General features: G+C 57.7%; 1 protein-coding gene across 3 annotated transcripts in view; it reads right to left on the bottom strand.

The window, feature by feature from the left end:
• Positions 1 to 25,478, bottom strand: part of GRM4 (glutamate metabotropic receptor 4) — a 35,239-nt gene extending 9,761 nt beyond the window's left edge. The window contains exons 1-6 of one of the 3 annotated variants that reach the window (XM_088067170.1): positions 25,369 to 25,478; positions 18,502 to 19,278; positions 12,390 to 12,606; positions 5,857 to 5,992; positions 3,744 to 3,898; positions 3,171 to 3,311 (exon numbers count right to left, since the gene is read on the bottom strand). In XM_088067170.1, coding sequence (XP_087923296.1) covers positions 3,171 to 3,311; positions 3,744 to 3,898; positions 5,857 to 5,992; positions 12,390 to 12,606; positions 18,502 to 19,020 — 1,168 coding nt within the window. In that variant the 5' untranslated portion in view covers positions 19,021 to 19,278; positions 25,369 to 25,478. Of the gene's footprint in view, positions 1 to 3,170; positions 3,312 to 3,743; positions 3,899 to 5,856; positions 5,993 to 12,389; positions 12,607 to 18,501; positions 19,279 to 20,244; positions 20,297 to 24,408; positions 24,481 to 25,368 lie in introns of those variants that run through there. The other 2 variants (XM_088067171.1, XM_005529358.2) reach the window with 2 other exon arrangements.
• Positions 25,479 to 26,667: the final 1,189 nt, after the last annotated feature.

Raw genomic sequence — 26,667 nt, 5'->3', positions numbered from 1 at the left:
ATTCTCCATGTCACTCCCAAAGCCTCCTGTCACCCCACTCCCCTCATCATCCTCTGCCACCCCTCCGCCTTGCTGACCCAGCAGCCTCCCCGGCTGGCAGGATCCTGCAAGGATCTGGCAATTACCAGTGACAGCTGCCTTCCCCCCTGTCATAACCACACTTAATGGGACCACAAACATGTTAATCACTTAGCAGAAGACACCGATTAGCGCAGCACGCTGTTAATTACAGCTAAGAAAGCTCCCAAGGGGCACTGCCGCTATGGAGAGCCCCGACCTCTGCCCCTCCATCCCTGCCCGAGGCATGGCCTGCTCGGGCATCCTGCCAGGCCTTCAGCAGAAAGGAGGGTTTGTCAGGGAGCTGAGGGCACCACCTCCCTCCTCTGGAGAGGCAGCACATCCTAGAAAGCCACGGGTGCCCAAAATTAAATCCAGCTCCACCACGCAGGGATGCCCCGTGATGCAAGGTGGGATTCACGGGGACTGCAGGGGACCAATCACCAGGTGCTGATCTCTTCCTTCCCTGCTGTGGATGAGTGGGATGAAGCTCCAGTGAGAGGGGACGGCCCTGGGAGCCATGCTGGAGGTCCCTGTGCCGGGACCTGTGCCACTGACATGACACTAAAGCGAATTGATAACGAACTGACCGACAGGAAAAGATGATATCAGGGAGGTGAATGCAGAGCCCATCCTTCAAAGTTATAGAAACACTTTTGGAACGTGGAGATTACTCATACAAAGCCCAGCAGGTGATCCCTCCTTCCAAATTATTGACAGGAGCCATTAATCTTCTCCCTTAACTTCAGGCCCTTCCCCATATTCATCTCCGAAGGCGCAGACAGGCCACTCTGTCTTGTCAAGATAATTACCCATTAAAAGAGGAGCTGTAATAGACTGTCCAGGGGACCTGAGCCCATGGGGATGTCACAGCCCTGCCACCATGCACAGCCCTGTCCTGTCCCCAGGCTGGTCCCTTACAGCTTCTCAGCTTCCCTCAGCCACCTCCATCCCGCACACATCCCAAAATCCAACCTGCCGCAATAACAGGCAGTGGGGGCTGGATTTTCATCCCTGTGCCAAGGCTGAGCAGTGCAGATAAGGAGACATCCCCGGGGCTGTTCCTCTGTCTGTCAGCTGCCCCAGGCCCCAGCTGCTTTTTTCCAGACGGAATTAGGCCAGTGCACAGAGGGGCAATGTGGAGCAGACAGCCAAGGCTTGTTCCCAACCTGGAGACAATAAATCTCTGCCAAGCTCCAATAGATGAGGGCCACGGAAGGGAGGTGACCTGCTGATTATAATAGCAGGGTCGTGCATCGTTCTACAGGGCTGGTAATTAATTTTCAAGAGCGTGACGAGGCTCGGCGGCCCCCTCAGAGGAGGGACGCAGCTCTTCCCCAGCGGCGGATGAGACGGGATTAGAATCAATTCCCAGCACACCAATGGTCCTGGCTTTTGGCAGGAGTTAATCAAAATCACTCCCAGCACATCTGTGGGGAGCTGGGGATGGAGAATCTCCAAATCCTGGGGGTGTTGGTGGCAGCACCCAGCACCCCTTGCTGTGTTTTTGGGCTGGGTGAGCCCATCCAGGAGTAGGGACGGTCCCTCCATGTGGGATGCTCGTGGCAAGCATCTGATGGGTGTAAGGCTGGTCTCAGGGGCAGCTGCCATCAGGAATTCCATCAGCTCAGCCCCCACCTTCCTCCCAGCCCTCCCATCAGGAGCCAGGAGCTGTCTGGTTCAGGGTGGGATCCTTCAGTTTGGTTTTTGGGTTGGAAAAACACCGAGCTGGCATTCCTTGAGCATACTGGGTTCTACACAAACCCGAGGAAAAGAGCCCCAGACTGGGCATTTGCATCAGCCCTGCAAGGCAGGAGCTCATGCATCTGCTGGGGCAGGTGATTTGCTTCACCAGGCGTTAGTTCCCTGCTCTATCTGCCAAGCAATCACTCGGGGAATGGTTTATTTGCTGACAAATTCCGATGATTTAAAGACAGCTCCTAGGACATTTGCCATGTCGTAGTTTCAGCTGCTTCCACTGACACCTTGGCCCTGAAATATCACCTGTTTAAAAGCTACATCACAAGGGAGATGAGGAGATCAGCGCTTGCAGGGCCTGCCCATGCATCTCCTGGTGCCGAGGCTTCCTTGGGAAGGATGAGGAGCTCTTGGCTACCCAAGGCCATGGCCATGGGCCACTTTCCTGGCATGCCCTTGCTGCTTGCCCAGCTCCCACCCACCCAGATCATAAGCTGAACCTTTGGGGAATGTCTGCAAGGACAGGGATGTGGAAGCACTGTGGATGCTGAATGTGAGAAATCAGGCAGGTAGCACAGTGTCTGTGTGGAACCAAGTCACAGAACCTTCTCACACTGGCCTGAGAAATTGTGAGGAGGAACTCAAACAGCCCTTGAAGAAGGAAAACAATCTTTGCAGATGTTGTCTCCTTGTTTACTTTTAAGAAATGGTTGAGGGGTGTTGTTCCCAACTGTCCAAGGATGGTGGTGTGCTGGTTTGATGGCCAATGAAAGTTTTACCCTTTTGGACCTTTTCAGAACTGTCTATAAAAAAGGATCTGGAAGAATAAAACATAGTCACTTTGGCAACTAAGCTTGAGAGTCTGTGTCGTCACTTCGCCATTCCTAACACAGCGTGACAGAAGCACCATCCAGATCATCCTCAGTGGTGAAGCAGGGGGAAAAATAAAACCCTCACGATCCAACTTCACAGGCACAGCCAGGTCCCTCTGTGTGACAGCACGTGATGGCTTCAAAAGACATCCCTCCCAAGGGGACAAAGGGACGCGCCAATGTCCCCAAGTCCTGCCACATCGCAGCCCGCAAGCCACGGCGCTGTCATCTGTCTTCAGCCGGTGCCAGGCAGGCAGTAAATCTCTCCCATCTCTCAGTAAACATGTCACCTCCCCGAGCCTCCAACCATCACCTGACAGCAGCGCTGTCAGCAAGACAGATCCCCAGCTGCCTTGTTTACTGCACCCATCCTTAAAGCCTCTTTTGGCTGGAAATGACTCAAAATGCACAGTGGGGCTTGAGGAAGCAGTTGGGAACCTGAAATCGAGCTCTGCTGGGATCCCCACCAGGCAAAAACTCCATGCTCACCAGCAGAAACCCCCATGAGCCCCCACCCTCCCACAGCAGCCCCCTAGCTCTTACTGGTGCATTTCTTGATGCTGCTGCCCTTCCTCAGTGCGTGCCGGCTCAGCTTGCAGTGGAAATTCTCCTCCCAGAACTCGGCAAACCAGATGTTCCGGCGGTTGTTGTCCAGGGTCCTGCTCGAGAAATAGCGGTCGAAACCTGCCCGGGGTGAAAGGGGATGGAGAGAATAAATCCTGGGGATGACAGAGAGATGCATCACACGTTCCCAAATTTCACCAGGAAGAGAGGAAGGCAGCTGTTAAGAGTGATGGAGACACATCAGAGTGTGGTGGGATTGTGTCCAAAGTGCCACTTGTGCAGTGATGCAAGTGGAAAATCCACTCAGGGAAGATCCTCTGCAAAGCAGAGACTTTCAGTGACTTTGAGAGCAACTGGAAACGCGTCTCAAAGTACATTGGTGATAAAGAGAGAGTAGGGAAAACATGGCATGTGGAAAATAAGGAGGGGATTCGTGGAGGTCTTTAAGGTCCCTTCCAACTCAAACCACTCTGTGATTTCAAGATGGTTTCACAGCCAAAACCTGCAGCTAAGGAGGGCAAGCTTGGGGGATCCACAGAACGCAGCCCATACCTCTGACTGAGACCCGCTTGGGCAGGATGGTGACAGAGCCCTCGGCCACCTCCTCCAGGTGCAGGACCGGGGCAATTTTGGAGCCCCAGCTGTCCGAGCCCATCCAGATGAAGTGCCCCGTCTGGTTCGCCCTCTTGGCCGCCTCCAGCACCCTTCTGTGGGAAGAAGCAGCAGAGGTTGGGCTGCCAGCTCTGTGGCCCCAGGGAAGGGGAGGCGCTGGCACAGTGCTGGTGGCATCTCCTGCTCCAGGCAGAAGTTTGGCACCAGGCACAACTCGGTGTACATGGACACACAAAATCCAACGGTGCCACTCAGCTCCCGCACCCTCTGTCCTCCCAGCCCAGGCATACAGGCTGCTTCTCCCACTTCATTTGCATATTTGCTGACTGGTAATTGAATTTCCCCTTAATTACCCAACATTAAGAAAGAAAAAAAAGAACCAGGTTATGCCGCAGCAGGCAGGGAAAGCAGCAGCATGGAGAACACGTGCTCCCAGCATGGCCAGCCCCAGGAGAGGAGCAGCCAGTGCTGCCAGCGCCCAGCATGGAGCTAAACTGGGTGCTGATCAGCTCAACTGGGCTCTGCTGGGCTCAACTGGGCTCTGCTGGGCTCAGCTGGGCAGCTGAGCAGTGGCTGGGAGCGGAGATGCCATCAATCCTGATGAGCATCCCTCCTGGTGCCAGACACTCAGACACAGCCTGCACACTCCTCCAGGGCCAGCCAGGTCAGAAACTCATTGGGAGGATGGGAACGGAGCACTCCTGGATCTGACCGTGTGGGCTCTGCCTCTCAGGGCTCACTGTCCCCTCGAGGCTCCTGTGGGTCCCCAACCATGTGGGAGTGGGACCAGGGCAGCTCCGTCTGCCCGTGCAGAGCCGAGGCAGGTTGTGACTCACCCCCCGCATCGGAGCTGATCATTTCAAGTCCAGATGGTGTTTGAAACATGTAATAAGGGAAAAAACCCAATAGAAATCCAGCAGAGTGCAGACAAGATAGGAAGAGGCAGGCATGCAGCAGGAGCTGTGCAGGCTGCTCCATGCTCATCGCTGCCCTGGGCTCCGGCACATCCCTCCCCAGGACGGTTACAGCCCGTGTCCCACTCTGTGAGAGCAGCACCTCCAGCTGCCCCTGGCCCCTGTGTGGGGCAGGATCTCCCCAGGGCAAACCCAGGACATTCCCGTGGGATCGGTGATTTGCACCCAAACTGAGCCAGGCAAGAATTCCAGCTACAGCCGTCCCAGTCTGTCCTTCCCATCTTCCAGGCTCCACAACCAAGGCTGGCACAAAGGGCTGGATCTTGAAGAACCCCATCCTGGGATAAAGGAGGCTCCAATGGGGTCACTGCCCAGGGCTGCAATCCCATTTGGATGGGTAAATGTTTCCAGAGGCCTGATAACAGGACCTGCTGTTTATCCTGCAAGGTAAATCCCTTTTCCCTCTCACCCCCACCCAATGTCAGCTCCGCAGACATTTCTATTATGGAAGGAAAAAAGAAACTGGGAGAGTTTGCACATCTGATGTAAACTGATTTAAACTTGCAGTTTACCCACATTTACATAATGTTTGCTGATTAATAAATTAGACACTTAGGAAATCAGGGGTAGCTCCATGTGAATCATTCTGCTCCATAAACAACGGAGCTGCAGCCGCCGCTTCGCCCGCAGAGCAGCTCATCACCCTCAAGTGCAGCCACGTCCCCGGCCCTGCTGGGCACAGAGTGTTGGAGAGGTCCCCAAAAGGTTCCTGAAAGGTCCCCTAGATCTGTTCCTCTGCCACACTGGGCTCTGCAGAGCACAGCCAGTGCCTGGCTCCTGCCCTGGCCAGCTCGGAGTGGTCCCTGCATGGTGTGAAGCAGCAGGTCACAATATCCAGGGCTTCCAAAACTGATGGAAAGTGGGATTTTCCCCCAGTGGACTCTGTGTGGCTGTGGTTGGATGGCAGCCACTTGCCAGGTGGGTCCTGAGAGGGTCCCCACTGCAGACATCCCCTGCCATACCACACGGTGCATCCTCTGCCTGCTGAAGACACATCCCAGTGAACCCCAGTGCATCCCAGTGCATCCCAGTGCATCCCTGCCCAGACCCCACTCCCAGCCAGGCCAGCCCCTCCACACCTGATATCGTCCTCGTTGGCAAAGATTATGACAGCACGGGCATGAGAGGTCTCCAGAAGCCGGCGGATGATCTTGTCAAACTCCCCCGGCTTCGGCTCCCTCGGGATCTTCACGGACTGGGCCACGCAGACCCCGCCTGTGGCAGAGAAAGCCCTGGCACTGAGACACCCCACGAGTTCCTGTCCTCTGGGGAGCTCTCGCAGGGCTCCTCAGCCCAACAGGCAAAGGGGGTCTCTCCAGTGCTCCCACTGAGGGGCTGAGCACTTCACCATCTCCTCAGCCCAGACCTCCTGGCCACCACCCAACCCCCTGGGACATGTCCCCCAGCCCTCCCCTCACCCTTCCTCTCCCAGGTCTCTGTCCTCACCCCTCCTCTTCCCCCAGCTCAGCCCTTCTGCACCACATTCCTTTCCACCCTGTATCTCCACAGCTCCTCTGCCTCCCACCCACTCCCCTGGTACCTGTCACCTTCAGCCACCACCACACCACACTCCAAATGTCCCCAGGACATCCCATCCCAGCAGCTCAGTGAGGATTTTCCAGCCAGTTCCAAGTACCAGCCCCTTCCCAGCCAAGGATTTGCAAAGGGTTCTGCACACGGAATGGTCAAACTCTGGCAAAACCATCCCATAGAAAGAGTAGCCAGGCCCTGCAGAGGGGTTTATTCCCATCCCTATGGCACTGGTCAAGTTCCAGCTCAGCTTTCCAAGGAGCCATTGCAAAAGCAGGTAATTAAAATTAAAAGAGACAATTGGAAGAGCAATTGGAAGAGCCCCCACACTTCACTGCTGAGCTCCCAACCTCCAGTCCAAAAAGCCAGAGCCTTCCTGCTCCTGCTTTTCTGCCGATGCCAATAAAGAGAGAGACGGGAGAGAAAATTAAACATTTCAAGACCTTCTAGATGTAATTGATGGTCTCAATTTGCATAGTAAATGACACGGCTGATGCCTCCTGCCACTAACAGATCGCAGCTTAAGCAAAGGTCAGCATAATTACCACCCAGGGCTGGGAGAGACTCCCAGAGCACAGCCCTGGAGAGCAGCAGGACAGGACAGGGTAGGGACAGGCTCCAGAAGACTTCACTCCCTACGTGGGGTTGCAGGAAAACTGGGAAAATTTGGCCACTCACAGCCAAAACCCAAGAGAAGAGAGATGTGTTTGGTGCTGAGCAGGCAGGGGAGGGCTGCAGGAATGGGGCACAGCATCCCCACCCTATACTCACCGGCCAGGGCTTTCCAGGGGGTTTTTGGGGGGTTGTTTCCCTGTGGTAAGAAATTGGGCCAATTTGCTGTTTGGTTCCCATATGGGGAGCCAGATGGATGGAGAGGAGGGAGTTGGATAAACAGACAGATCAGCCAGGCGAGGCGGGCAGCAGCCGGCAGCGCCAGCAGGACAGGAATGTCCCAGCCTGGGGACATTCACCCTGGTCACCACCGGGCCCCTGGCCAGACCAGGGTGTCACAGCACACTGCCAGGGGCCACCGTGCAGCTTAATTACAGTTTCCATGGCAATCAATGGAGAAAATCCAACAAAAGCGGCAGTTTGCAAACACTGAGAGCCTTCCAAAAGCCCTGGCACGGCCGGGCGGGAGTGCACACACACACGAGTGGCAGCTGGGGCCTGGCACAGGCACACACCTGAGTGCCACCAGGCACTCATGCTAGGGCACATCTCCCTGCACACGTGGCAGAGGAGATGGGCCCATAAATAAACAAGAAAAGAGGTTAAATCGATGGCAGTTCAGAGATGACCACGGCTGCTTCATTAAATCAAACTAACGAGGAACGCAGCTCCTCCAGGTGACAGCCTGCAGGGCCAGGGAGCCCCCGATTCCCACAGCAGATGCTGACAATGTATTTTATCTTCTTAATTTATGAAAATGTAATCACCAACAGCAAGAAGTGCAGGGTGTCAGGGGGGCAGTGGCTGCGTTTTGGGGAGCTCTGTCTCTCGGCACCTGCATTATTCTCACCCTGGCACTGCAGGCAAAGGGGATTTGCCAAGTGATGCTCCCACTTGTCTTTGCACAAAAATCCATTTAGTCAAAACACTCCTCTAAAGCCAGGAATCAAAGTGAGGAGGTGGCAGCTATGGGGAGGAGGTGACCGCTCTCTCTATTCCAGTAGGATGTCACAGCACTGCTCCCTGGCTTGGGACAAGGCGTGACTCCAGGAGAAGGCAGCAGCTGAGGCATGGGGACCCCTCTCCTCCTCCCCCAGCTTGGGAGACCAAAGAGCAGCAGGAATATTTGGGATAGGGGGAACACCCCACAGGCAGCTGCTGGGGGCAGTTTGGGGCCAGGCAGTAGGAGGATGCTCAGAGGGGATCCCACGCGTTTTGTCACTGGTGGCACAGGGCCCTCGGCAAAAAAACAACCTGGAAAACCCAGCCTGAGCCCACTTCCAAACCTCCCCTCCCGTCGCTGCCTGCGCAATCCTCAGGCACGCGGCTGTATCCCTCCCATCCCGCCGGGAACTGCCTCCCCCGGCACCGCCAGGGCCCCGGGGACTCTCCTGATGCCGCTGGGGCTGATGCCTGTTGGCAAACACGGGTCAGGGTTTAATCTCCACCATTACGGCTCGGTGGGAGCGCAGCCACTCGGGCTTCCCCTCTTGATTGCCGGTGTTTAATGAGCTCGTGGCTCTGGGGCTCTGCCAGGGCTCCCGCAGAGCCTGCCAGGCCCACAGCAAGCAGGGATCCAGCTCGGGGGTACAGCAGGGATCCTGCTTGGGGGGTACAGCAGGGACCCATCTCAGGGGTACAGCAGGGATCCGGCTTGGGGAGTACAAGCAGGGATCCAGCTCGGGGGGTACAGCAGGGACCCATCTCAGAGGGTACAGCAGGGATCCAGCTCGGGGAGTACAGCAGGGATCTGGCTCAGCCGTGCTGGGAACAGCGATGTGCATATTCCCCCCACCCCGCAGAGGGATCAGTCTCTGCATAGCCCAGCAGAGCATTCCCACTCCCAGCTCCCATCCTAATTCCAGCCTTTCCATAAAATTCCCGAGCCCAGAGCCTCAACTGGGAGCTCCCATGCCCCGGGACTCATTGTTTGTGTCACTTCAGAGCCTTCAGGAAGGAACTGATGGCAGAAGCCATCAGGGACAGAGATCTGCACCCTCTCCTGCGCGTGGTGAGACTGAACTGCTGCGGTCAAACCTCCTGCCTCAAGATTTGGGAGTGGCTTTTTGGGGGCAACCTCCTGGTGCAGCCACCGCGAGTAATGAACCCGGTTGGAACCAGAAAGAGACAGCCAGGGATGTCACATGGGGATGAGCAAACGCATCACAAATATACATCAGGCTCTTAACTAAAAATACGGAAAACTTAGTGAAGGATGAAACAATAGAGGAGGGGAAACGGCAGCAAAATTGATCCAGGTACATGACTAAGGAGTCCCTGGTCATGGCTGGGAATATTCATCTCCAAGAGCCTGGAGACAGCAGAGACCTCAATGACACAGAGCCAGAGGGCCCTGGGTGGGTCTGTCTGACCACCAAAATGATGCCACAGGTCAGGGGCATGGGGAAATGCTGGACAGAGGGGCTGGAGATGGGGACATCAGGGACACCTCAATGCTGGCCCTGCCAGCACCTTGGTGTGCAGTGGGAAATCCAGCTGACAGCCACTGCAGGATGCTCTGGGGGAGTGGGATGGATTTGGGGAGCACAAAGCACTTAAAACACTTTAAAATGGCTGAAGAAAACACATCCTTTGTAGACTGAACATCTCTGCAATGCTAAAACCCAAAAAGCAGCACTCTGGTGAACAAGGACTCTCCAGCCACCAGTGCAGCCACCAGCAACCTCCAGGGGCCAACAGCATGATCACCAGAGTGAATGAAAATATTGATAAAGATAAAAGGATAAATGAATAAAGATGTTACAGCCACCCAGGTCAGTCTGTCGTGGCAGCCCAGGGCCAGTCCCAGCTGCAAAAATAATCCATCTCCAGGGCGAGTTTCCTTCCCGCATTGCTGTCGGAGGTCGCTTTGTGCCTCAAGCAGAACCGTTTTCCACTGAGCTGCGAAGCTTCAACATGAGGCTCTGCTAAAAATTGAAACTGAAGGTCAAGTTGATAATGCATCAGAAAGCAAACAGCTTGAGTGCGAGCTGCTAACGACAGCAATGAGCATTATTGCCTGATGGAAATAAAACCCGACTCTGAAGGCTCAGGCTTGGCATGAGAAATGAAGCAGAGAGCTGTGGGGAGAGTGGGAGCTGCTCACCTGGAGCTGGGTGGGTGAGGAACCCCATGGGCAGAGCCAGTGTGGGGATGGGGTTGTGCCTGGCCATTCCCCCGGCATAAACACCCCCACGGGGAATCTCCACCACTTGCCCAACAGCTGGCCAGCCCCTGGCACGGGCCAGATTCTCACTCAGCTGACAGCCCTGGCTGTCCCTCTGACAGGCTGGAGGCCCCTGGGAGCAGTGACAAATCACAGGATCCTTTAGGCTGCTGGAGAAATGCAACTGAGAGCCAGGAATACCCCACAGAGGGAACAGATCCTTCACCCCTTCCCAATGGATCTGTGCTTGTGTAAAAGTGTTTGGTGCCAGCAGAGCCCTTCACACAGGGGAAGACTGAGAGGTGAAGTGGGCAGAGCCTGGGTCTTCCTTGACCACAGATGGCACAGCTGCGGGGGGAGAAGCATTTAAATACGTAAAATAAAGGGAAAAAAAAGAAAAAGCATGTTTTTGGTCCAGCCTCACCATTATTCATGGCTGTGGCTCTATTCCACGAGCAAAGCAGTGTGGCTGACACCTCACACTCACTCCCAAGGGAGATGCTCCAGAGAATAGCTCAGAGCCCACCCAGAACCCCACACTGGGGCTGGCACAGACAGCTCCCACAAAGCTCCATGTTCCTGCAGCCACACAGGCTGCCCTCACTGCAGGCACCGTGGAAATCTGCTCTTTGATAACTAAATTATCACTAATGCACATAATCGTCAGGTTATGTGGGTACTCAAATTACAGGACTGCCGCGGCCCTGGATTAACACATGGCCGCTTTGGCTCTGTGTGCTCTCCTTCACTCTGCAATTACGCTGTCAGCTCGTTAACATCTGGTTAGAGGAGCTCATGGTAACCACAGGTATCTCAAAGGAGAAGAGCTCATGCCACAGCAGGATCACCAGTCACAACCACCACTCTTTACTGGTGCTTAGTGGTGGAGGAGCATGGGTTTGAATGTGCCTATGCAGCCCCTCGGCTGCCCCACGGACCCCCGGCTGGCTGCACCCATGGATGGGGCAGCAGAGCATCCCCCAGCCCCTCCCCAAACCTGCCAGGCTCTGTTACACACACCCAGCACAGACCCTTTGCACCTGCAGCTCCACGCAGCCCCTGCAGCTGCCACTCAGGAGCATCCCCACGCTCTGCTCCTTGAGAAGCCACAGCCCCATGAAAAATATTCCACTTTTCAAGTGAAAATCCTGAAGAGCAGCTCCCAAGTTGGATCCCCAGATGGGTTTCTCTGCACACTAAAAGCACAGCCAGCTCTGGTGCCAGGGCACACGCGAGAGAGACAGAATTAACGCTGCTCCTATTTATAGGGCTTTGATTAGGAGCTCGTCACCTCAAAGTTTTTATTCCCTTTATCCATTTATAAGGCCATAACACAGTTTGACTGGCTCCAGATAGGCCGGTGTCCCACCGACTTTGCCAGAAACTAATGTGCCATTCAGACACACTTAAGCCTGTACTAAGCAGCAGCTTGTGCCCTGCAGGGGTTTAACTGTCTTAAAAAAATCCTTTAGCTCCCCTCCCACCCCGTCCTGGGGGGCTGAGGTGATGCCAGAGCCAGGAGGGTCCCAGGGCTGTTCAAGCTCCTCCGTGGGGTCCCAGGGCAGCTCTGAGTTGGAGGTAGCAGCACCCACAGCAGCACCCAGGGCTCCTCTCCCATCCCAGGGTTGATGTTTGGGTCCCCACAAGCTCCTGCACTGCTCCTGAGGCCGCTAATCCCCCCTAAGTATCACAGAGCTCCCGTCAGCAAAACGTTTTCTGCCTCCAGACAAATCCTCCCAAAGAGTTTTGCTGAGCACGGACTTTCCGCCTGTCCAAAGCCCATAGACAAATTAAAGCACCTGCCCTGGGGGATAATTCCACTAAAATTGGGTGCAGCTCATGGTGGTGCCAACTTGATTTTCTGTTAAAACCTGGGAGTATTTGTAAAAGCCTTGTCTCCTGGAAGGCGCCCAGCGCCCTGGCTCAGGCACAAAGGGAGGGGTGAGACCAGCTCGGCGGAGCTGGGTAGCAGAAAATGGGATCTTGAGACACTTCCCAAAAGCAGCCTGCCCTGCAGAGTGGAGGCAGCCCAGGACTGCTGGTCCCAAGCCTTGCTGGAAAACTTGGATCCTTGTTTGGGCAGCCCCAAAACCCACACTGCATTGGGGCCATGCCCCAAACCTCACCATCCATCACCTTGCCCACATCCCAGCTCAGCCAAGGAGCCTGACCAGATGCATCCCTCCATCCCATCCTTTTTTCTTCCTGTCCCAGCTGTTCCCATCCCAGCAAAGATCCACTCACCATCCTCCCTGGACTTCTGGATGAAGGCCTCCACCCCGCTTTCACCGTAGCTGCCCTCGGAGGCCAAGGTGGAGACATAATTCCACTTGAGGGCTTTGACAATGTCCACCATGGCCTGGGCCTGGTAGGTGTCCGAGGGGACAACGCGGGAGAAGAAGTCATAGCGGCTGTTGTCGCTCAGGTCTGGCGCTGTGGAGGCGTAGCTGATCTGGGGGATCTGGGGAGGAGGAGAGAAAGGCACGGAATCAGGGCAAGGAGGGGATGATCTCCACCCCACAGCCATGCCCACACTCCCAAAGCCCTGCTCTGGGGCAGAGAGAGGTGGGAACTGAGGATCAGCATGGGGCAGGTGGAGAATGTGCCACAATCAGGTGCTCCAGGGTGCATCGTGGCTTGGGGACCACTGGCAGCTCAGGGACACCCAGCAGGACCCCAAAAGGGTTTCTGGAGCATCCAGTGTGGGAGAGACCAAAGGAAAAAAATATGATTCTGCTCTGGCCAGCACTTCCAGGCTTTTCCTTTGGCTCCTTCCCCAGGAAGGACAGATCCAACCCATCCTGCCCCCCACCCAGACCTAAATAAGCCCCTTAAATTAACCAGAGCCGCCACAGCTCTCCCAGCACACTGGGGTGATTTAGCACTGCAGGATCAGGAGATGTTTAACACTTACACAGCACTTTCCATCTCCAAAACGAACCACAGATCCTCATTTATCTTAAAGATGGAAAAGGCTTATTAAATTATCAAGCCCAGGTTCTCCCCATCAGGTGTGGGAATCGCAGTCAGTGCAGCAAGCCCCAGCCACCTCTGGGAGCTGCATCCCAGGGACGAGATGTGCACCGGGCCTGGGTGTCCCAACCCTCCTGGCCTCACTCCATCCTCCTCCAGTCCTGCATCTCCCAGTTCCTCCTTTGTTTCCCTGTGATTTCCCCTCTCCCACTCCTGCCTCTCTTTATTAAATGCGATTCCGGTGTTATAAACCCACGACTGCACCTGAATGCTAAAAGGCCCCTGGAAAGGAGCAGCCACCTTTCTACCTGCCTGCGAAATAGGAGATGAAAAAAGGGAGAGATGGAGCAGGAGTGGGAGAGGGAGAGGAAGGAATCTTTATCAAGGCACAAATAGGATTACTCCCCGTGACAATCTGCTTTGTGCTCCGTTCCGAGGGACTCTGATCTGCGCATTGGGGATCTCTGACTGGAGCCAGTGCATGAGACTCCATTAAAATTCTGCTCAGCAGGTGAGGCGCTCGCCTGGCAATCGCTCATCCCGGGGGGAGCAGGGGGGCTGCTCCCAGCACAATCCCTCCTCTTCCCTGCCGAGCCTGCAGGATGGATACTCGGGATGGAGCCCACGAGGGCAAAGGTGATCTGGGAGCAGGGATGCACCCCTGCCCTCCCAGAGGGTCCTTTCCCAATGATTTTCCCCCTGCCAAGTGTTTTGGTTTCATCTGTTCCGCAGGGCACTGGCAATGGAGACTTCCCAGCTATTCCCAACGGCACTGCTGTCCCACCCAAGCTCCAACAGCCTGGGATTAAACCCTGGCCTGCCCATCCTGCTCTAGGCTCAGTTGGAAAACAAAGCCCAGAAAATACCTGTTGATCCACAGGCTATGGACTCGAAGCTATATTTTAATAAACAAAAGGAAAGGGCTTTTTTCTCTTGCTCCTCTACCTTGGAAAAAAGTGAAAATAAAATACCAGTTCCCAAATGACCATTTCATAGATTTCTTCTGCCTTTTCCCCCCTCTGCCTTTTTGATAGCCCAACTCCTGGCACCAGCTATTTTCTCAGATAAAAGACAAAAGTCCTTTTAGGTACATAAAAGCAAAATGCAAGCAGGGGATTCAAGGTTCTTAGAAAGAAGGATGCAGTGGGAAGAGGGAGCCGGAAACATCTCTCAGCTGCAGATTTGGGCACTGATGGTCCCTTGTCTGCCTCACCTCCAGCCTGGGACAAACATTGTGTTGAGAAATTTAGTAGGGCCAGCTCTCCTAGCTCTCCTTGGCCAGCCCAAGAGTTCCTTGTCCCACCAAGAGTGGGGAGTGATCCCAGGGCAGGGGGTAAAACCTTCTTCCTTCTCTTGTTTTGAATCAAAAACTATTGTCTAGAAGCACCCCCAGCATGGAGAAACATCCCTGGAGGTAAGAGAGATGGTGGGATCCAGGCTGGGGGTGTCATCCTGCTCCTCCAGGGTCAACAGATTGCTGGGATTGATTTCAAATGCACTGGGAAAGCTGAATTTGGTACCCATCATTAATGGGCTCAGGAGCTGCTGTGGTGTTTTCTCCACTGATAGGAGACAGAATTCCCCCCAGACTGGGAAGAATTAGGCAAAGGGGGTGACTTCAGCACATCCCAGCTCAGGATTAAACTGTTGATGTCAACATCAGCCTGAGCAGGCAGGAAGGAAGAACCAAAAACCAACAAAAAACCCCAAAACCACTGCGGAGCCAGAGCTGGGCACACTGGTCAGGAGCACCCCATGAGCAGGGGCTCCTGCACCAACCCCCCCCCATGCCAGAAACAGGGTCGGGAGCAGCTAATTCCCTCCCCATAATTATTAATTTCATGCATATCTTATGCAAACCCCCGGTTCGCCGACAAGATGGAATTGATTTAATTAGAATTTCCATCATTGAGCCGTTTGGATGGCAGCTTTTAATTAGGGAGAGCGTAAAGCACCGCAGGGGCTGGAGCAGTGAGGGGCTGAGCGGGGCTGCTCGGAACTCGGCGTCAGGATGGAACGAGCTGCAGCCCCATCCTGCTGCCCCTTCCCTGGGCACAGGGTCAGGCCCAGGATCCAGCCTTCAGCATCTCCCCAGAGAGGGAAAAGGCAGAAATAAAACTCCAGGAAGCCCAGCAGGTGCAGGTTGTCCCTGATCCCTACCAGACCTGCAACCACCCGTCCCACTCGTCCTCAACGAGCCATGCCTAGGGACCCCTCACAGCTGGGGGCAGCCCAGGGGAGCCAGGCAGCTGCAATTTGTTCCAATAAGCCCAGTGAGGAGCAAGGAGATGTAGTGGCAGCAGCGGGTGATTAATCAGAGCGTCCCCCGGCCGCTCGGTGAAGGTTATTTACCCGCTAAGTGGGGAAGCGTGTGCTGAATCGTTCCATCCTGCTGCCCCCAAGGCCTCGGGGCAGCATGCCAGGGGGCTCAGCACTGCCAGGGGGGGCTCAGAACCAGGGGCTGACCCAGCTCTGCACCCGCCAGCCCCAGGCAGCGCAGCCTCGTGGGCCTGCAGGTGCCGAGTGCCCGGCTGCAGCTCGGGCAGCGCCGTCCTCAGGTGAATTATTCATGTTGTACACCAGCCCTGCGCTGCAGAGAGCGGCTGCACTAGCTGCCACGGAGGAAACAATCGCCTCAAAGTGCCTGGCACGTGTCAAACCCATCCTCTGGCTGTTCACCCCGCACTGAGAGCTTGAGCTCCACCTCAACACACAGCTCTTTCTGGGTGTCGATGAAAAAACACACCTCAGACCCCAAAGCAGCTTTTAGAGGATCCCATTTGCAGGAGAAGGGCCTGGTTTCCTTGATGCCATCCCTGCTGTGGCAGTGAAGGAGCCACTGGGTAGAGCTGGGGCTGGAGAGGCAGCAGCAAGGGGTGGGAAGGAGCTGGAACGTGCCAGAGCGCTCTGGCAGTGATGCCAGAGAGATGCTATCACACGGAGCCGAGAGCGTGGATGTGGAGAAAGGATTTTCTGCAGGCAGAGCGACGAAGAGTGATGAAACCGGCTTGGACAGAGGATGCCGCATCTGCAAGTTGTTCCACTGATGTACAGCTTTAATTAGGAGGCAGCAGCTAACGAAGGACCCGTTATTTATTTATGTAGTGCAGGAGCGACAAAAGCCCTGGCAGGGAGGAGCAAGGCCGGCCTAGCGGGGAGGGCTGGGGGCTGTGAAGGAGATGGAGCAGGGAGAGTGCACAGGAGGGAGTGTGGAATGGGAAAAGGGACCACAGTAGGGAGAGCATCATTTTGAGCCAGGAACAGCTGCAGTGCACTCACGGTCACAGGAGAGAAGGGAGAAAACTGGGGGGGCTGCTGTGCTCCCATCCCAGCCAGGGCTCTGCAGGACTTGTGTGGACTCCTTGCCTTGGTGGACTCTAATTCATTCCATGCTGCTTGCTGGAGATGCTACAGCCCTCACAGATGTTTTGGAGCCCTCCAGATGTGCTGGAGCCCTCCCTGAGAACCACTTGAGCACCTGAGAAACCAGAGCACTTGGAGGACACTTGGAACACCCCACAGGGAAGGTCCCTCTGCCCCAGCTCCCAGCACTTTCCAGTGTCCCCGTGCTGGGGGGGCACTGAGGGGGACAGGAGTGACATAGCAACACAGGGCCAAACGGGAGCAGAGCCCCAGCAAGTGCCATGCCCCAGAGAATGGGCAGAGGCAGCTGCCTGTGCCTGAGGCAGCCAACGCTTTGCTGAACCTCAGAGCAGAGTCACCCACGCTTAAAGGTCAGTGGCGGCGCGAAATGGAAGGCGCCTTATTCTCATTTTAAGCATGTCCCTGCCATAAAAGCAGTGTTTGAATAACAAAGAGCAGCAGCAGCACTTGGGTCGTGGTGGGAGGAAGAGCCTTCGGAACCCTCAGACCCCCAGCCCCTGCCTGCTGCAGGAATGGCTGTGCCCAGACAGGTGGGACGAGATCCCAAGCCCATGGGAATAGTGTCCCTGTGCTGAGGCCACTGAGGAAGGCACAAACCCCCGCACTGGGATTCACTGCTGTCTAGGAAAGGCTGAGATTTTCCTTATCCTCCTCTCCCAAGAGGTTTTGAGGTCTCTACCTGCTCATCCCCACACTTGCATTTCCTCCCTGTCCTGCTGGGCTGGTATCAGCTCTGGATTCAAGTTCCTGGGGTTCAGGATACACCAGCAGCAGCACCTGGCTGCTCAGCTGGGGCAGGACTGCTCCTGAGCTCCGTGCCATCCTTCTGAACAGGTCACAGCTCTTTGCCCAAGGACCAAAACTGGAGGAGAAGGGTGAGGGGAAAAAAAAAAAAAAAGAACCTAGAAAGGTTTCAGTTGCCCCCAAGTATTCTGACTGTCACTCTCCTGCCTCCTTCCCGACTGCCAGTCTCTCTCCTCCTCTCCAGAGCTAGCATTCAATCTTTTTTGTCTTGGCAAATAGCTTTTTAGTTCCTCCCACTCCCTCTAATTTATATTATTTTAATTATTGAATAGTCCTCTCACTCGTCGCCTGGAACATTAACACGTTTTTAAAAAAAAGGGACCCAGAAAAATCAAACTCCATCAGCGATCTGGTTTTTCCGTCTTCACTAACAGCTTCCAGCCCTCCCAGGAGGGCACCTGGCTCTCAGCACGCTGGGCTGGCAGAGGAGGAGGAGGGGGAAGAGAGAGGGGGAAACAGCACCAATCCTGCAGAGCACAGGGGTTTCAGGGTGCTGGGAGAAGGCCAAGATGGGATGGGGTCCCTATTACCACTGGAGATGCATATTTACATTTCTCCCTCATTTCTGCAGAGGGGCCCTTGTTCACACACTCCACAGCCCAGGGACATGGCTGTGGATAAATAAATGTACAATGAGGGGGAAAGGAATTATCAACTCCTTGGCATTCCTGCAGCTGGCACAGAGCAGGAGGAAGAGCTCTACTCATCCCACCACAGCCTGTGCATCCCTGGGGTCGGTGGCACTGGACAAGCGTCCCCAGCCTGGCCAATGTCCCCTTGGATTGGATCAGAGAGGCCCCAGTTGTCCCCTGCCACCACCCTGTGGCCGCCCAGCCGCCTGGCTCAGGTGTGGTTCACATTTTGGGGTATAACCCACACCCCTGAGGGAGCATCCCCCAGAACCAGCACCAAACCCACCCTCAGGCACCTCCCATCCAGTCCCCACCACAGGGCAGGAGCAGCAGCGCTCGAAGTCAGGGGAGATGAGACAAAAATTCTCCTGCTCCGAGTGTCGTCACTGGAGGGGGATGGAGGAAGGGATCCCCAGGGATCCTGGGGGAGGCAGGAGAAGCATTTTAACAACAGCGGCTCTGCCTCCCCCCAGCTGTGGAGGAAGAGGCACTTGTGGAGAAACGCTGCCAAAGCGCCTGCAGGGGATTTGCCGAGGGGTCTTCTTCACCTGGCTGAGCCCTACCTTGAAGAGCCGCAGAATGTTGGCCACCATGATGGACACGGAGCTGCCTGAGGCGCCAATGACGCCAACCACCCGCTCTGGCTTGGTGATGATGGGGGGCCCCCCGCTGACACAGCGCACCTCGGTGCTGTCCTTCTCGATGAGGGCCTGCACAAAGGTCAGCGACTGCTCCAGGGCATGCGTGTCCCGCGAGCACGTGTCCAGGATGCGGGCGCCCAGCGTGATGTTGGGCAGTAGGTCGGGGTCGTTGTTGATGCGGTCCAGGGCGAAGAGCATGGCCTCCAGGCGATGGATGCCCTTCTCCTTCTTCAGCTCCCCGCAGGCTTTGCCCTCAGCGCCCCGACCGTGCACAGGGAAGAGCCCCCCGAGCGTGATGTCACCATCGATGCGGATGGAGTTCATGTGCGGGTAGCCTTGGCCTTTGGGCTTGGCAGCACCCCCAGGCGCCCACCCCCAGCTCCAGGCACTCAGGAGGAGGCAGAAGGACAAACGCTCCATGCAAAAGTGACCCCCGCTCATTGCCAACGCCGTGCTGGGGCAGAGTTTGGGCCAGGAACGTGGCGCTCAGGGGGCCGGGCTGGGCCGGGCAGGTGGCATGGCTCTGGAGGGATCCCACTCCGGCACCGTCAGTGGCTCCACGCGCTGCTGCCGGCCCCGGGGGAGCAGCGGGAGGTCGGGATGCAGGAAGGTGCCAGGATCTGCATGGCTACACCAGGGAGGAGAAGCAGCAGCAGAGACACGAGCCCACGCAAAGCTTCGGGTCCTTCCTCCAGAGACCTTGGAGGGACAGGGGGAAAGGGGAGAGAGAAAATTAGGCAGGAGCAGGAAGAGGACATCAGCTATTCCAGGCTTTCATCAGGGAGCCGGCAGAAATTAGTACCGGGGGTTATTTCAAAAAATAGATTTGGGATTCACTGGGTCTTTGATTCATTCTAGAGGTTTGGGCTTAGCCCAAATTGCATTCAGGCAGAGGGGCTGGTCAGGGCTTGGGGACACTCTGCCCCACGGAGCAGGACAGATCAGTGACCAGCTCGGGGGGGACTCTGAGATGTTGTCCCAACCTGTCCCTTCCTAAGGGAACTGCAAGGGTGGGACAAGTGCCAAGACAGTGCTCAGAGCAGGGCAAACCCCACACACACCCCCAGCCCTAGTCCCTGCCTATCCTAAAACACCACTACTTTTCCCAACAGGTTTTTCAGTCACCTCCCACAAGCCCACTTGTCTTCAGCCCCACAGGCTGATGTCTGCATCCTCAGCTAGAGCCAGGCACTGCCAAAACCCAGCGTTCCGGGTCCGAGTCACAACCCAAAGCCCTGTGCTCCTGCCGCTCTCCCTTCAGGCCACTGATTCCTGAACCAGCAGCTGCTTCCGTTATTGATGGCTTCCAGCAGCAGATATCGACAGCACCTGAGCTGCCCCTGCCCCAGCAGCACAGGCTGTGCCTCAGTTTCCCCCCGAGGCAGGCTCCCCCTCATGCCCATCCCCACCACTCCCAGCAGCCGCTGATGGTTGCTGAGGGCAGCGCGTGATTAATGCAGACACCAAAAACAGCACGGAGCCGAGCAGGCAAATGCATTCCCCAGGCAGGACGGGCAGCAACAGTGAGACCAAGGAAACAGCTTAAATTAATCCCAGCTCAAGCCCAGAGCTGGCACCCAAGCCCACAGTTGCTGGACAGAACCTCACCGGCCCCACGGGCGCTCCCACTCCATCCCACCCAGGAGGACCCTGGCTTCAACTCACCTCCATAAATTATGCACTTCCCCGCCCGCCGAAGCCTCTTGAAGGCCCATCTCTAAAGCAATTCTGACAGCCCAGGCTTTTAAGGAACTAGAATTACCAGGTGCCCAGCTCTGTGCGTCCAAAGGCAGGAGGCTGGGAATGCTGCAGCAAAACCCCCACCCCAGCCTGCTGGGAGAGCCCCTGGGAGTGCGACCCCGCTCGGATCCAGGGATCAGGGATCAGCCCTCTGCATGCTCCTGTCCCCTCTGCAGGGACCACCCCATGCATCACCAGTGGGCACAGAGCAGGGGAATGTGGCTCCTGGCATGGCCTGGGAGCAGGTCAGGCTCTGGCCGTGATGGGGAGAAGGAGGATGGGGAGATGAAGGGATGCTCAGTCACCACAGCTGCCTCCACAGCCCCGCACCAGCCAAAAGCAGGTCACCTCTCCCACCCTCATCCCTGGAGCTGCAACATTTCTGGCCATCAAAGGTGGGACGCTCACACCACGGACCTGCTCCCAGGAAAACCCTCAGAGCCCACGGCAGCTCCCGCAGAGCTGGCAGTGCCCCCAGAGCCCGTTGCTTTTCCCTTTCTTCTTTTAAGCTTTTTCCCTCTCTGTTCTCTCCCCTTTGTGGCTCCTTTGATCATATAATCTGAACGAACTGAAGGTAAAAATATCACGGCAGGCAAGAAGAAAGCACAAATAATGGGGAAAGGAGGAGGGAGCTGGTTCGGATCCCTCACAGAATCATCAGGGGAGATGGAGCTGGAGTTGCCCGATGAGCCCCTGCTGCAAACGGCCCAGGAAGGGGTGACAGATGAGCACCCCTGTCCCCTCCACCTGCCCGCAGCAACCTCCAAGCCACACACGTCACTGCTTCCACACAGCCCAGACTTAGGTTCCACCATGCCTGAGCCTCCCCAAAGCAGCTGCTCCACCAGGGGCACAACTGGAGGGAGGTGCACATCCGGAAGAAGACACCTGCCTACAGCAGGTGCTCATGGAGCAGGGAACAACCTTATCCACAGGCTCCAGGCAGCAAGGGGCCAGAGCCACCCTCCTGCTCCACCTGCACTGCTCCACAGGGGCATTCCGAGGGTGGGAAGAACAGGGTGGGATCAACACTCAGCATGGTGCTTACCCCAGCCCCCAAGTAAGGAGCAGTTCTGCATCTCCTACTTCCACCAGTGCAGCATCGATGAGGATGGAGCCCTCCCATCACCCTCATCCCGGCTATGCCGCAGCCCGATCCGGATCCGGGAAGTGGCACAAGTACCAACCAAACTGAGTTCTCCAGAGCCCGGGCGTGGGTCACCCCCTGCCCGAACCAGGGCGGAGGGAGACGGTGCTGGGCGCTGCTGATGGACCCTGCGGGTCCCGGCACCCCGGACATGGGGCCGGGCAGCACGGTGGCATCGTGCCCCCCTCTAGCGGTGGCCACTGGCCCACCGGCATCGCCGGCCACGGAGGGCTCTGGAAGGAACAGGAGAGGGCTCAGCTGGGCAAGCGAGCCCCTCTTGGGGCTACCTGGTCTAGTGAAAAGTGTCCCTGAAAAGCGTCCCTGCCCATTCCAAGGGCTGGAACTGGATGAGCATTCAGGTCCCTTCTAACCCGAACCGTTCTGTGATTCTGTGAAATCAAACTCTGACTAAAAATTCCCCCCACACCACAGAGATCTCCTGCTGCGAATCCCTCTCCATTGCCCTGAGGAGCAACTGGCCACCCCAGGCGTCACTTCTGTGGCTCCTCCTGCTCGTGGCTGGACTGTGGTGGGACATGCTCTGGACAGACCCCTCACCGAGCAGACCCCACTTCCCAGAGCTCTGCCTGCATCAGGATCCATCATCTCCCAGTTCAGAGCCAGTGCATCTTCTGGGGCTTGTTAAACCTGGCAGAGGCTGAGCTGGTTACGCAGCACATGAGAAGCAGCAATAATCAGCCAAGAGCACCCAGCACTCACCTGCACATCCCCATCTCCAGCTGCCAAATAACCCAGCTCCACCAGCACCAGACACTCCAGCCCAGCCCTGGCACTGGGAGGGCTGTGCCAGCTTAAGCCACACTGGCTCCTACCAGCTCCACAGCATCTTTTTGAAAATCAAGGCTATTTCTTTCCCCACCTGCTCTTCCTCCGGCAAGCAGGGCCAGGCAGCAGGCAGCACAATATCCCAATTAGTGTACACTCACTCTTCCCACTTGCAAGCAGCTAACAGGGTACTTCGCTTGGCTCCTGGTCTTTTTAATTGCAAAAGCTCCATGAAGTAGAGCAGAATTGAGATGTGGACAGAGGGAGGGGACACCAGGTTAAGTTCTCTCCTGACAGACAAAACCTTAAGTATTCAGGTCCAGTACCCTGGTGTTCACTCGGAGAGACAAGGCCACGGCTCAGCAGGCAGCCGTGAGCAGAGACCCAGGCTTGTGCCATCCAAATCCCCCCAGTGAGCGCCAAAGTGCAGCCCCTGCCCCAGCAACCCCTCGATTAATGCATGAACCAACATCAAAGCTCACGCAAGCCCGAGCCCATCACCAAGGTGCCAGCTCGTCCTCTCTGCAACCAGGTCTTGCCAGCACCCAGCTCAGAGCCCCACGGTGGGAAAAAGCTGGGTACGACCACCCACCTCAGTGCCCTGGAGCATCTCCTGAACGATGCTGAAGTCCAAACAAAAGTGCTCCCATAGGGCGCAGATGAGATCCAGGGAATATTTATCAAACCATATTTATATATGTCCTAAACTGCAGCGAGCCCTCTCCTTCCGCCTCCCTCCCGCTGCCAAGCGGGCCAGGGCTAATCCTTCACTTTGAAGGATGGGATGGCGCGGCAGGGGGGGAAGACGAGCAGGATCCAGCCCCGGAGCAAGCGGAGAGAGAACAGCAGCTCACCTTGCGGGCAGGCGGCGCGAGGTCTCCGCCGGCAGCCAGCACATAGCTCCAGCGGGAGCGGCTGGAGGGGAGGGAAGGAGCCACCGCTCGTCCCCGCTGCTGCCACGTGCAGCAGAATCCCGCAATTAATTTTTTATCGCCATCTGCAATTTGGGACGGCGCTGGCTCCGAGCGAGAGCACGGCCTGACTGCCGGTGCCCGGCAGTGCCCCCGGCAGCGCGCAGTGTCCCCGCTCCCCATCACACCAACACCCCGACACTGCGGTCTGGCAGTGCCAGCCCCTGCCCACACGTCCCTGGCAGTGACTCCAGAGACCCCCATCCTGAGCCGGGCTTGGTGCGGGGCCATCCAGGGAGCTGCAGGGAGGAAACACTCGGTGAGATGCAGCGCCCGGGAGGAAGAGCCGGCGGTGCCCGCAGCGGGCGTGAAGCCGGGGAGGGCGGCGGGCGCGGGTTCACGTATGTTATAATTAGGAGCTGCCACTTCTTCAAGCCGTTGCCTTTCTGGGAAGAGCTGGAAGGGGGTGGCTGAGCTGACAAATCCATCCTCCTCCTGCCTGATGCCAAAGTTGAAGCACGTGATGCTCTTTTTCGGGGAGCCGTTAGGCTCCTCCGCAGGGTGATGCTGGCCCCTGGGATGTGGGGCCAGGCCATGGCTCCACTCGAGCTTGGGTTCCCACAGGAAAATCCCCTTGATGCTGCTCCGACACCCCGGGGTGTAGCTCAGCACCCCTAACCCGGTGCCAGATGCCGTCCTCAAAATGGCTTTGTCTGCAGCCCCCCAGCCTGGGGCAGCTGCATCCACCGCTGCCCATGGGGACCCTCTGCCATCAGAGAGGGACCACCATCACCAGGGCCCCAGCCCTGCCCCTCCAGCTCTGCCAGGCTGGCCAAAATCAGGCGGGATCTCTGCAGATCCCATCGGACCGAGCCTCCCGGGAGGTCACTGGGAAAAGGGTCTTGTCCCAACTCTCCTCCCCAGCAGCCGTGCCCAGCGCATCCCCTGCTGCCTGGCGTCGATAAACGCTGCTTACAGGGCACAAAGGCAGTGAAGGAAACGAGCTTTTTCCTTTGGCAGTTCTTGTGGCGTTTTCCCGAGCTCCTCGCTGCATTCAACAGATCAGCTCTGCTCCTTCCCTTCATCCTTCCATCTCTCCCGTCCCTCTCCGAGCCCTGCCCGGGGCACACGGGCATTGCCGGTGGCTTCCTGGGTGACCGCCAGCCCTGCCTCGTGCCGCCCCCGCCGAGCCCCGAGCCACAGGTCACCTGCAGCGCGATGGCGATGGCAAAGGCAGTGACTCACCCGCAGCCTCTCCGTCGCAGCCGCCGCCGAAGGCAGCGGGCATCCCCCAGCGCCGGAGCAGCCCACGGAAAATCACCCGGCTGGCAGAGCACGGCAAACTCATCACACCGAGGGGAGGAGGAGGAGGAGGAGGAGGAGGGCTGGCGGGGCTGCACCCGGGCAGGCAGTGGGAGAGTTCTCCGGTTTTTTTTTCACGGCTGCCAACTTCCCCAGCGGCTCCCGACGCCTCAGATCAGCTCGCCCGGGGAGCGTTCGGGAGGGGAAACCGACCCCGTGCTGGAGCGGGGCTCTCCCGGCCCAGGGGTGTCTCCGAGGGATCGCTCCTGTGCCGAGGAAGGGTCGTGCCCCCACAGCCCCTCCGAGCAGGCAGGGGAAGAGCCTTCAGCCCTCCGCCGCTCTCCTGTCCCCCCTGCCCTGCCCTGCGGCGGCTCTGCGGGCGCTGCCCGCTGCGGCGAGGCGAGGGCAGCCCCCACCGGCAGCTCGGCCACGGTCACGGCCCCCCTCCCCTGCCCGCTGCCTCCTGCCAGCCTGTGTTAACCTGCTAGCCCCCTCCATCCGGACGAGCCCACCGGCTCCCCTCCCGGAGCTCTCGCCGGGCAGTGGGCACCTCTGGGGACAAAGGTGGCAGGCTGGGGACCGGGGGCAAGGGGCGCCCTCCGTGCCCCTCACGGGGGGGAGCAGCGGGGCGAGGAGAGGGCACCGCTCCGCAGTCCCCGACAATGAATAATGCCATGAGTGGGAGAGGGGGGGAGCGCTGGGGGTTCCGGGCTGCAGCCCCCGCTGTCGCAGCCCCCCCCCAACCCAAAAATAAGAAGGAAAGGCGGAAAATTCGCCGGAGCGTTGTGGATGGGGGCGAGCGGCGAGGCTGCGCGTGGGGAGCGGGGGGCACTCCAGCCCCGGGGGAAGGTGCGGAGGCACCGGGCGTCCCGGAGGTGCTCCCCCCGCGGCGCCCGCACTTACCCGCGGGCAGTGCCAAGTTGGCGGCGCCGCCGGCCCCGTCTCCGCCCGGTGCCCGGTGCCGCGATTCGTCCCCGGCCCGGGGGCACGGGCAGCCCGGGGGGGCCCTGCGGCTAGCGGCGGGGGAGGCCCCGGCCCCCCCAGCCCCGGCCCGGCCCGGGAGCCGAGCGAGCCGCAGCCGGGCGGGACCCGCCGCTCTCCGCGCACCGCAGCCGCGGCGAGGAGGAGGAGGAGGAGGAAGAGGTGGAGAAGGGGGAGGAGGAGGGGGGAAAAAGAGGAGGAGGAGAGCCTGGGCCGGGGAAGTTTTGCATGAAGAGGAGCTGGGAAGCCCGCCGCCGTCTTTGCCAGCCTCTTAAAGCACTAACGCAGCGCGGGGACCCCCGCCCCGGCGGACCCCCCTGCTCCCGGAGGAAGGGTCTCCCCGCCAAGCTGCTGAGGGTCTCCGGCTCCCTGCAGCGACAGCCATCCTCAAACTCCCTTTCCCAGGTGCAACCAGCTCCCGTAAGCAGCCATGAGGAAGGATGCTCGTCACCCCGAGCCGTTGCCCTTCTCTTCTCCCTCCCATAAAACGCTGCCACCCCCCGCCCCGCGGAGCTCGGCTCCTGCCTCTCCTGCTTTCCCCATCAATCCCCCTCGCCGGGCCCCGCGGCTCCGAGGAGCCCGTCGTGCTGTGTCGATTCATTAATCCAGAGAAAACACAACCCCCTGGTAATGGCCATTGACACATTAAACTGCTGCGATCCATCACGGTAATGACACGGTGGTGATTGCTCGGTCACCGGAGCAATTAGGGTACACCCTGGCGCTCACCTGCGGCCGTGCGGGGCTGCCAGAGCTCCCAGCCCCTCCTGGGGGGACCCATCCCCACGCGAAGCGGGGTCTGGCTGTGGGGAGGGTTCTCTGCCCGTCTTTCAGCACCAAAGAACCCAGCACGGGTCTGTCCCACAATTCCAGCCTCATCTTCCCTGAGTGGTGACTTACGTTGCTCGTTTGTAACAGAGAAATCCCAGCTCTGGTGAGGGTCAGCCAGGCCCTGGGCAGGCTGGTTGCCCGTGGAAAAAGCTCCTTTTCACCCAGATTCTGGTCAGGAGGCTGGAGAGGAGATGGTTTTGCAGAAGCACTGGGGGTTGCCCAGCTCCAGCAATGCCCTGGCTGGGCCTGTGAAAGAGCTCTGACCTCCCAGTGAGATGCAGCTCCTGAAAAGCTGCCCAGCCACCCTCCTGCCATTGGAATATTCCCATGGATCCAGGTGCTCACAAGGATGCTGCCCAGAGGGACCAGGCTGTTGCAGTGATTTCATTT

Source organism: Pseudopodoces humilis, chromosome 26 (genome assembly GCF_049639895.1).
Source record: "Pseudopodoces humilis isolate 2021_Gansu_Grassland_sample_001 chromosome 26, ASM4963989v1, whole genome shotgun sequence".
NCBI classification, from domain to species: domain Eukaryota; kingdom Metazoa; phylum Chordata; class Aves; order Passeriformes; family Paridae; genus Pseudopodoces; species Pseudopodoces humilis.
The sequence above is the reverse complement of the archived record's forward strand: the minus strand, read 5'-3'. Positions and strand labels throughout refer to the sequence as shown.